General features: G+C 33.0%; 1 protein-coding gene and 1 long non-coding RNA gene across 8 annotated transcripts in view; one reads left to right on the forward strand and one right to left on the reverse strand.

The window, feature by feature from the left end:
• LOC106875267 (long-chain-fatty-acid--CoA ligase ACSBG2) overlaps window positions 1-9,992 on the forward strand; it is a 42,491-nt gene extending 32,499 nt beyond the window's left edge. For 5 of the 7 annotated variants that reach the window (XM_052965691.1, XM_014923352.2, XM_014923348.2 and 2 more), the window contains exons 11-17: window positions 838-1,019; window positions 2,455-2,490; window positions 3,483-3,783; window positions 5,116-5,263; window positions 5,779-5,918; window positions 6,892-7,138; window positions 9,389-9,992. In XM_052965691.1, coding sequence (XP_052821651.1) covers window positions 838-1,019; window positions 2,455-2,490; window positions 3,483-3,783; window positions 5,116-5,263; window positions 5,779-5,918; window positions 6,892-7,138; window positions 9,389-9,459 — 1,125 coding nt within the window. In that variant the 3' untranslated portion in view covers window positions 9,460-9,992. Of the gene's footprint in view, window positions 1-837; window positions 1,020-1,905; window positions 1,933-2,454; window positions 2,491-3,482; window positions 3,784-5,115; window positions 5,264-5,778; window positions 5,919-6,891; window positions 7,139-9,388 lie in introns of all 7 variants that reach the window. The other 2 variants (XM_014923353.2, XM_014923354.2) reach the window with 2 other exon arrangements.
• Window positions 9,993-10,078: 86 nt separating this feature from the next.
• The window catches only part of LOC128247046 (uncharacterized), a 56,568-nt gene continuing 55,717 nt past the window's right edge, over window positions 10,079-10,929 (reverse strand). Inside the window, exon 3 of the long non-coding RNA XR_008263479.1 lies at window positions 10,079-10,849. This is a non-coding gene — a long non-coding RNA (uncharacterized LOC128247046). The remainder of the gene's footprint in view (window positions 10,850-10,929) is intronic.

Genomic DNA, 10,929 nt, shown 5'->3' on the forward strand with positions numbered 1-10,929 from the left:
GTCTTTCAACTAAGGAAGGATTAAATTAAGCTGGCATGTGTGGTAGTAAAGTCTTACGGCAGGGACATAAGATTTGACAGGCACAGGAAGGAATAGAGATGTTGCATGGATGGTAGTCAAACCAAGAAAGAAAGGTCAGGCTTGGCTGAACACCAGTCACGTGGAGAGAGGGAGGTAGAGGCAGTGGGATAGAAGAATTAAGGAGGGAGTGACAAAAAAATGAAAGGGACAGTAAAGTGAAAGAGGGAAGGTGAGCACAAAGAGAAGGCCAAGGAATGTGAGAGAGGTGTAATGAAAGTGTGAAAGGGCTGATAGAAAGAAGGAAAGAATAATAGTCATACAAAATTTATATATATATATATACTTAAATATAAGAGACCAAATTGTATGTACGCTGCTATATACATATATGATGGGCTTCTTTCAGCTTCCGTCTACCATATCCACTCACAAGGCTTTGATCAGCCCAAGGCTATAGTAGAAGATACTTGCCCAAGGTGCCACGCAATGGGACTGAACTTAGGACCATGTGGTTGGTAAGCAAGCTACTTACCACACAGCCACTCCTATGCCTATTTATTTATTTATTTATTTTAGTTTTGATTGGTATATTAACCCATAGGCCATTAATTAACATCTGATGCTTGGGATTTTGTTTCCAAACAATACTTTATTCAGCATTCTCAGTTCACCTATCTTATCTTTTTGGAAAAAGTTATTGGGTCATTTGGGATTATTTAGTTTCAAAGTAGGATTCACGATGAATGCTTCTTGAAGCCTATATTTTATGAATAAGGATTTGTAAAACAAAAAACATTTTAAAATTTTATTTTTCAGAGTTCTCTAGCGGTTACATTAAGAGAAGTACGTCCAACCTTTTTCCTGGGTGTGCCCAGAGTTTGGGAGAAAATTGTGGAAAGGATAAAAACTGTTGGTCATGAATCAAGTAATCTGACAAAGAAGATTGCAACTTGGGCTAAATCTGTTGGATTGAAAGGAAACTATAGCCGTATGAATGGGTATGAAATGTCATACTTTACTGTCAAATCTTTATTTAAACAGATAATTTCAATTACTGTGTCAGTTTTGTTTTAACTGGGTAGTGGAAAGTGAGAAAATGTTATAAATAACATGTTTCTTTCCTTCAATCTAAAAGTAATTAAGTTGATCTGCATATGTACTAGCCTTACATTCTTTCTTAGCCTGTAGTTTTAACTAAGCAATTCTTATTGATTTATATTTAAACTATAAGCTTTAAGTTGACCAATGTTTAAACTAGTTTTATATACTTTTTGTTGAGCTGTATTTACACTGGTTTTATATACTTTGTGTTGAGCTGTATTTAAACAAGACTTGTCATGAGAATACAGTTTAAAACTTTGAAAGAGATTTTTACTTATTTCTATTTTCTTATATGATAACATTGATTCCTTGGTTGGATTCAGACCCTTTGTAAAATAACTTGGTATTTTGCCCACAATAGCTTCACAGCATTTTATTTATGCCATTCTTGTCTTTACAAGGTGTTTCTTATAAGACTTTACATGAGTTTAATGTTTAACCAGTAGTATTTATGAAGTGTAATCAAAATATGACAAATTAGGTCATTTTACTTTACTATGTCATATTTTGAACATCATGACAACTTTCCTTTTCTTTGTAAAGATAAGATGTATTCTGTAAGGAATTACTATTTAATTTTCAACTTTTAAATCTGGTTTCCACAAATTTGAAAATGTAACTTTAAGCCCTTTTTCTAGATAAAATTTCTGTTATCTCTTAGAAATGTTATAAAAAGATTGTGGCCCTTCAAATATATTTGCTGCATCAGTTTTGAACTGTTAATAATTTTTTATTTCTCTGGCTATTGATCATCTATTGAAGAGATTCGTTTCTTTTTGATAGCATTCAAAGCCAGGGGAAGTTCCAGCGGTAATAATTTCCTATTAAAGCTTTTTTAGCATGTTGTCAGTGCTTGTCTAGTGACAACTTGTTTTGTGCATGAGTTAAGCTTGTGACTGCAGTATTACAAAATTTGTTACAATGAAATGCTTGCAACATAGAAAAAAAATCTACTCTTTCAAAAGCATGTTCTGTTATTCTCTTTTCCAACTGTATCCTCTACTGTTTTCAGAGTTTCTAATTTAGTAGGATTTAAGAATTCACTTGTGTTCAGTTAGTATTTATATTAGTTTTGTATCATCTACATCATTCTCTTTTTATACATTCAGTTGTTTAACTGTATTATATTTTAGCTCTTTTAGTGAAGAAATGTAAAATATCAAATATAAAGAAGAAATTGCATATAAACTACCTATGTTTATGCCCAAAGTACATAAAGGACATAAAATTATCATAAATACTAACTGAAGATATGTGCATCATCTTATTAGTTCATGGTCTCTTGTAGATATTAGTTTTTGTAAGAAAACCTGTCTTGCATATTAATTTCAGAGAAACCAAATCATTGAGTTGTGCTTGTTCTTCCAGGTATGTTGGTTAGTTCAAAAAGCACAGTTGTAGCTATTCCAAAAGCACTGCCATATTTTTGTTTGTTGTTTTAGTTTCTAACTAATAGCCCAGTCTGCTTTCTGTTTAACAAATCAACCAAAAATTCTTCACCAATCATATGTAGATTGTCAAGGCACTTTTATTTTAGTATCCCTAAAATACTATATTAGCATTTAATGCTTGAAGGATGGGATGTTGTAGAAAAAAGACCATTTTAATCTTTTTATATCCCTCTATTGGTTAATGCTTATCCCAAAGCTTGGCACTTTCCACTCGTAGGTGTCATAACAAATGAGACCATACTTATGAGTCTTCTCATTAATTCCTTATAACCTCTCTCCGGAAGACTGAAAGTGAAAGTTGTTAATGACCATCTCATATTACTGGCATGGTTGGGTTGGGTTGCATTGGTGACATAACACAGTATAAACTATCTCAAGTGTCTACTTGGAAACAACTATTTTTTAATAGTTTTTTATATTTTATAGCTCTTGGATTAGCTTTAATTTATGCCAGTATCATCAGTTGTTAGTATGATTACATGATGATAAAACAAATAGTGATCTGAGCTGAATGAATTTTAGGCACATTGAGACAGACTTTATTTTTTACTATTCTGAGAATTACTGCCAGTTTTCATTGTTCTACTCAAATAGATTTATCTATGAGTAATGATAAAAGCTACAGAAAGTTAAAGATTTCAGCACATACTTGAGGCAGGATGTAATTATTTTAACCACCTTCAAATCCCTGCTTTTTTTCCTGTATTTAATTTGTGTGATTTAGTCATTCTGTTGTGTGTCACTGTTGATGTTTCACAGCATCTGTTTGTTTTATAACATTCTTCAGTTTTATTTCTTCACTAATTTCCTTTCACTTTACCTCACTTTTTTATTTTTTTTTATTTTTGTGTTTTTAAAAATTATTATTGGTGATCAATCCTATGATTTTATTTGTTTTGTTTTTTTCAGACGGACCTCAAAACCTCTTCTCTGGCCTGTGGCAAATGTTTTAGTATTTAAAAAAGTGAGGTCCACTCTTGGACTTGACCGGTGTAAGTTGTGCATCACTGCTGCTGCACCGATTATGAAGGAAACTCTTGATTTTATGATGAGTCTTAACATTCCAGTTCTAGAAATTTATGGCATGAGTGAAAGTACCGGTCCACACACAATATCTGTTCCTAAGAAATTTAAAGTTGGAAGTGTAGGATGTGACTTGTGTGGTGTGCAGACAATGTTGCATTCTGTGGACAGTGATGGTAATGGTGAGGTGAGGACTTGTATACATTTAACTTTTTAATGAAGTTTTTTCAGTTTGACTATATGTCCCCATCTCTCTTATAGTTAAATATAGCAGTAACTGTATATACTCTCTGCTGCTGCAGTAGATATACTCAGATGATATTCTCTGAACTTGCTGGCAGTATATTATTCCCTTCTGTTCCTTCCTGCCCTTCTAGGCTAGTGATTGGTAACCTGGACATTAACACCAGTAGCTTGGCTGACTGCAGTGAGTGCTTGACCTCTTTTTGAGTGATCACCTCTTCCAATGACCCATCCCCTCTCAAAGGATTTTTTTTGGTGACCCTGCCAGTGCTGATGCCACATGAAAAGCATCCAGTCCACGCTGTAAAGTGGTTGACATTTGGAAGGGCATCCAACTATAAAAACCAATGCCAAAACTGACCTTACTTGTGCTGGTGTCACCTAAAAATCCCTCAGTCCACTCTGTGGGGGTGGTTGGTGTTAGGAAGAGCATCCAGCCACAAAGGGAAACATGAGCAGAAGTATTTTCAGTTACTAGTCTGCAACACATCAGACTAAACATTTTAACTTTATTAATTTTACCTTCACCTCTAAGAAGACAGGAAATGGATATGAACGCATAAGTCTCTTCCCTTTTACACAAAAAACAATATTTTGTCTTAGTTGTAGAAAGTCATATTGCATTGCCAAATATTCCCTTAAACTAAGGCCTGAATTCTAACTATTTTAATCATTTTGACAAAATATTTGTTGCTTTAACAGATGCATCTTTAAAATATCCATTCTTCCATGGCCAAGTTTTATGAACCAACTCTGTGTGTAGTTATGATTTAAGGATTTGGTTGCTGTTTCTAGTTGGTTGATCGACCATATAGAGACTGTCAGTGACCTATGCATTTCCCTTTGGAAATTGAATACATTTTAAATAAAGCTAATTCTATTATATTGTTCTTTGAGAGTAACTACATTTTTTCTTAATATTAATGTGCACAAAAATATTTCCTGTGCAGTCTGGTTTGTTGTGCTTATGCATACAATACTCCACTGTTTGGTGATGTGAATAAATGCAAAGTTACTTGGACATTTTTACTTGAGTAGTAAAAACATCAATTTTCACAGTCCATGGAAAGACCAATTTTATAAAGGTCAGCATATTTTTTTTCCTTCTTGCTACTGTTACCTCATATGATTTAAAATTTCAAGCTTTTACAGCTGAGGTTTCTAAACTGGAACACTTTTTTTTTAAAGTGTTGCTAATGTGAAAAATTTGTAAACCTCTGCTTTAAAATAAGTCTATTTTAAATTTATAACTTACAAATTTTTATTTTATATATAGGTTTGTATGCATGGCAGACACGTGTTCATGGGTTACTTGAAAGCTCCAGAGAAAACTAAAGAAGCCATTGATGAGGATGGTTGGTTACACTCTGGCGATATTGGCAAGAAAGATAAAGATTTTCTATACATAACTGGGAGAATTAAAGGTAACTTAAAAACAAAAAAATATTTATTGATAAATTTGTTTTTCTCTTGTGTAGCTGCTGATTACTTCTTTGCAAGTTGATCTATTTTCTGTAATTTCCACATCTCTGTCTCGACTGAATTTTTATCATGACATGTTCTTTCTAAATTTTTCTGTGTCTGGAAAGTTCAATCTTTGATATGGCTCTTTCCTCTTTTGCATGTACAAACCAACTTTGTATTTACCAATTATGTGCATGAAGTAGTATTTACTCAGACAACTGTGTACCATACACTTACCATAATTTAAAGATGGTAGTAACTTGTATTGAATTTTGGGCTAACTTCTATCTGTTGCAGAACATCTTAGAATGCATTAGACAATTAAACTATTGCTGTGATTACTTGTATTGATGGAGAAATAATTCTTTATATACATCTTTTATTTGTTTATATATTAGATTGTTCTAGTTATGGTAAGTTGCAACAAAATCCAGTTAGTTTTTTTTAATGATCCTTATTAAATATCTTATTTAAGAAATAATAATCACTGCTGGGGGTGAAAATATTGCCCCATGTCCAATTGAGGAGGCTGTCAAGGAAGAATTGTCGATTGTTAGCCAATGTATGGTGGTTGGTGACAAGCGCAAGTTCCTGTCGATGCTCATCACCTTGAAGGTAAGGCAACTATTAATTTCTGGTAATTTCAATCACTTCGTTATAGAATTGTATGTTGGAACAAGATTGCTATGTAACAATTGAGATGCTTATTAGAGATAATTGGTGAAAATAAATTTCAAAGAAAAAGAAACACTTCTGTGAGAAAGCTGCTCAGCATTCAGATGTGAGTAGTTTATTGCTGATAATTTCAGCATTCTACCAAGTATATATTTTGACTTATGAATCTTCTTAGAACCTTTTATACAAGAATAAACAATTCGTATCACAAGTTAATTTATCCAAGCACTAAAAATTCCAACACAGTATTTGAGAGAAGTAAGCTCTAAATCTTCAATGACCATGTTAGAAGTTTTAGCACCTTAACAGCTATTGTTCCCCTCTCTCTCTCTGAGGAGAGAAATAGGAGAGTGGGTAGTAGGGAACTTATGAAATGCTCATTTGTGAGGTTGTATTTCTTAATTTTCAAAACTAAATTTTTGAAAAGAGTTAGTGAAAAGGATTTTCTCCCTATACTATTAATATTCAGATTGATATTTCTTAAGTATAACTCATTGCCAGTGCCCATGGACTGGCTCTTGTGCGAGTCACACATGAGGTTTTTCGAGCGAGATCGTTGCCGGTGCCCCTGGACTGGCTCTTGTGCGGGTGGCACATAAAAGACACCATTTCGAGTGTGGCCGTTTTCGTGCGGGTGACACGTAAAAGCACCCACTACACTCTCTGAGTGGTTGGCGTTAGGAAGGGCATCCAGCTGTAGAAACTCTGCCAAATTAGATTGGAGCCTGGTGTTGCCATCCGGTTTCACCAGTCCTCAGTCAAATCGTCCAACCCATGCTAGCATGGAAGGCGGACGTTAAACGATGATGATGATGATGATGATGAACTGTTGCCTACAAGACAATACTTCCAGTAATATTCAATAAAACTTTAATTAACCATAATGTAATAATTAAATAATTGTGACTTTCAGGTGGATATTAATCCTGACACCCTGGTACCAACCGACAAACTAACTACTTTAGCTGTGATTTGGTGTCGGAATGTTGGCTCAAATGCCACTACAGTCTCGGAAATAGTTAACCAGAAAGACGAAAATGTAATGAAAGCTATTCAGAATGCTGTTGATAAAGCCAATCTAAAAGCAGTGTCCAGAGCTGCTAAAGTGCAGAAATGGTCCATATTACTCAAAGATTTCTCAATACCTGGAGGAGAGTTGGGTGAGTATTGGATTTTTTAATTGTAAAGAGACAGTATAGTTTGCAGTATAATTAGTACAAAAACTACAATAATACAGGTAGATGACTAACAATTTATTCAGTATTTTTAATATGAATACACTGCTACAATGACGCCCATGAAATCAAGAGAACAGCGTATGGAAAAATAAAGTCATTTCATTGCAAACAAAAGAACAACTCCTCAGTTCATTGATATTTAGCATGGCCACTTGTAGAGCTGAATATATCAGATTATAAGAGAATTAATAAAATGAAAATTGAAATAGTTTAACAGTAGTGTTTTAGATGGATTCTTAGAATAAGCTGGATGGATAAAAAGAATCAATGAATGGGTCCTTCACAAGAGAGTCAGGAAAGGCTTAAATATCATCATGGAAAATGAACCTCCACTGGCCATGTACTTAGAAGACAAGACTAAGTTCATGTTAAATGATGCAGTATATGTCAAAAGAACAGGAAGATCTAAAACCAGATTTAGCAATGACAGCAAAGAAGCTAGTGGCAGAAGTTTGCAGAATTGTGCAGACTGACACAGGACAGATATGGGTGGAAGGTTACAGGAGCTTAGTTATTTGAGCCTTCCATCTAGAGAAGACACTGCTACCAAAGCCAGTTAAGAAGAATCTGAAGTAGGTCTTACAATTTGCAACCAAATTGTTTTTTTTATGGCTCTGTCTTAATGAAATGAGCTCATTCAATGAGTTAGCTTGAGATTACTCAACAATGTTACCTGGGAAACAAGCTGTCTGATAATGCTTGTTATTAGTGTTATTTTTTTTCTTATTGATATTACATTGTAATATTTTATAGTCAAAATATTGACTACAGAATATTCTTTTTATTACCAACATTAATGTAAGAAAGCATACATACAGAAGAACCACAATAAATATCTATGAATTACTATATTTCATTTCTATTTGAAATAAAAATAAGATCTTTAAATTACTTAATATTATTTCTGTATTTCTATACAAAAATATCGCTTAACATAATGGAGATACATTTTAATATTTTACCTTTTAACCATTCCTAATCTTTAGCTGAAAAATTACTAATGCTCTCTTGTGCAGAGAAATAGTGTGGCAGGGATGAATATGCTGAATAATTGAAATGGTGATATATGGGTTGCATTATTAAACTGAAGTTCATTGTAGCTGTGATGTTTGGGGTGAAACCAAAAAAGCAGTGTAACAGCGATGTGATATTGAAATAAGATATAGAATGAGCTGTAATAGTAAAATCAGTGTGGTAGAATATGGTCATGAAATTTTATTATAATAAACTGACAGTTGAAATCAAGGCTAAACATCATACTTGTTTAGTGTTAACTTGTGCAGATGTTCAGATGAATTTAAATAAGACAAAAGTAGTTCTGTCAAATGATTTATTACGCTATTAGTAACTAGATCAAATGGACCTAGAAAAAAAACGTTCAATAAAAATGAACAAAGAATATAACAGATGAATACAAACAGCAAAATAACAGCATGTATATGCAAGAAAGTGTTTGTAGTCTCTTGTACTGAAAGTAAGTTGAGTAAATGTAAGAACTTGTGTGTGTGATTTTTTGATCTCTATTATTGATAACAAGTTGAGAATTTGACTGGTGTGTGTGTGTCTTGTTTGCAGAGCAAATGGCATGGAAACTTTAGACAAGACAATCTCCAAAGAAGTGTTAAAATGACTTTTATTGATTTTATATTATTTTTGTATAGGGGTGGGCTTCTTCAAAGAGTTACTGAAGGCAATAAAAAAACGGTCTGATTGTAAACAAGTCACATGATTAATTTTCAGTCAAAGTTATCTGCAACATACATGCAAAAGAAGTCATGTGGCTTGTTGGGGAGTCAAAAATCAAGTGTAAACATACTGAAAAACAATTGCCACATGAGAGAGAACTGAGAAAGAGTTGATATAAGAGCTAAAGGGAGAATGACAGTTTTTATTCAAAAAAGCTAAGGGATGCACTTTAACATTTAGATTATCCTGTCAAATGCAATGCTTATTCACCTTGTCTTGAATTAATCATGCATTATCTCATAGCTTTGAGATTTAAATGATGTGATTGTTTTTTAAAATGACATTCCAGCATAGGTGTGAGAGGCTGGATCTTGGACTAAATTTTTCTGTGTATTATTTTAAGAGTTATACTGTATTTGGTTGGTTTGATACTTTATTTGTTAAACCCTTTTATTTAACCTAATGGTTCTTTTCTGTATTTTCAAGGTCCAACAATGAAGGTGAGACGTCCTATTGTTCATAAGATGTATTCAACTCTCATCGATTCATTTTACTGAAATAAAGTAACTAGGTGAAGTTTCCTATTACAGTGATCTAGTTTGCAATAGCTGAGAGGTTGTCAAGTCTATTTACTACAACTTAATGTTGAAGTACTGTATAATCTAAGTAGCTTCATAGCTGGCTATATTTCCCTAATATCTTGCAAATTAGTTCATTCCCCGATGGGAATGTATCAGTATCCAAACTGGAAGAATACAACTTCTACTTTATCCTTCAACTTTGACAGCAATTAATATTCTAGCAAATTAAAAATCTGAATTTTTACTAAAACAACTTGGTATTAGTTTAATTCTTATCTTCAGTTTCAAACACCATGTTTAAAGGACTTTAGTCCTTATTATTGGCAGCTGCAAAATAGACTTAATGATTGTTCCATCCAGCACTTTTGTGCTGTCAACATCACCAGAAGATCCAATCGGAATCAAAACATTTACTTTGATTCACAAAGTAATGATTTTCTTTGTTTGTTTTTTTTTGTTTTTTTTTTATTACCATGCACTGAAATTAAAATTATTTAATAAATCATAAATTGCTTTGTTTTCATTTTTAAAAATTACATTGAACCATTTTACTACTGCTGCTGCTGCTGTTCATGACCCCCACCAACTATAAAATTAAGTTGCTATGCAAGTAAGTCTTCTCTCTTCAATGAGTGAAGTGCTTTAAATAATAAAAAGTAGATTAAACAACCTTATATTTAACTAGACATGGCTGTGACTAATTACACTTAAAATATCAACAACCTAATTGTGTTGGTAGGAGATTGTAACAGATAAAGACAAACTTGTATTTGTTGTCATCTCAAGGTTGCTGATTTTCTATTTGATATGCATAATTCTGTATTTAAGTATTGGTATGCAATAGTTTATTCCAGTCCACATAATGTAGTTATTTGCTGTGCTAGAAATAGCAGCTAAACCCTCTTTCTTCCAATTAACACTCTGCCATATTAAAAACAAAATGGTCAGAAATCTCTAATATACACCCTGATAAGATGGTCACAGCTAGAATGTTTTTGATCATAGATATCTATTCAATCCAGTGTTATGGAACTAAACCAAAAAAAAAAAAAAAAAATCACTTTATTTGGTGCTTTTTGTTTTTTCAAGAAATTTTTTAAAAATTTATTTCATCACTGTATAAACTGTTTTTTGTCTCTTTTCGACAAAGCATTGTACATTTTCAAGCATATGGTTAAGAATTACATGATCTCACAGGTTTGTTCATAGTCTTGCATGATAAACTGAATCCATCACCTGCTTTTAATGCCAACACTTGACCTTTGGTTACCCTAGCAGTCCAGTCTCTTGCTGATTTGAGAATAACTTCCTTTTTTTCCAACCAGCTTCGGAGGCTCTAAAGAGTTATTTGCTCTTTAAATTTTTGCTATTGAAAAAAAAAAAAAAAAAAAATCAGAAATTTTTATCTCCCTTGAAGGTCTAATAGTGGGTCGGTGCATAATTATT

Source organism: Octopus bimaculoides, chromosome 2 (assembly GCF_001194135.2).
Source record: "Octopus bimaculoides isolate UCB-OBI-ISO-001 chromosome 2, ASM119413v2, whole genome shotgun sequence".
Classification (NCBI taxonomy): Eukaryota; Metazoa; Mollusca; class Cephalopoda; order Octopoda; family Octopodidae; genus Octopus; species Octopus bimaculoides.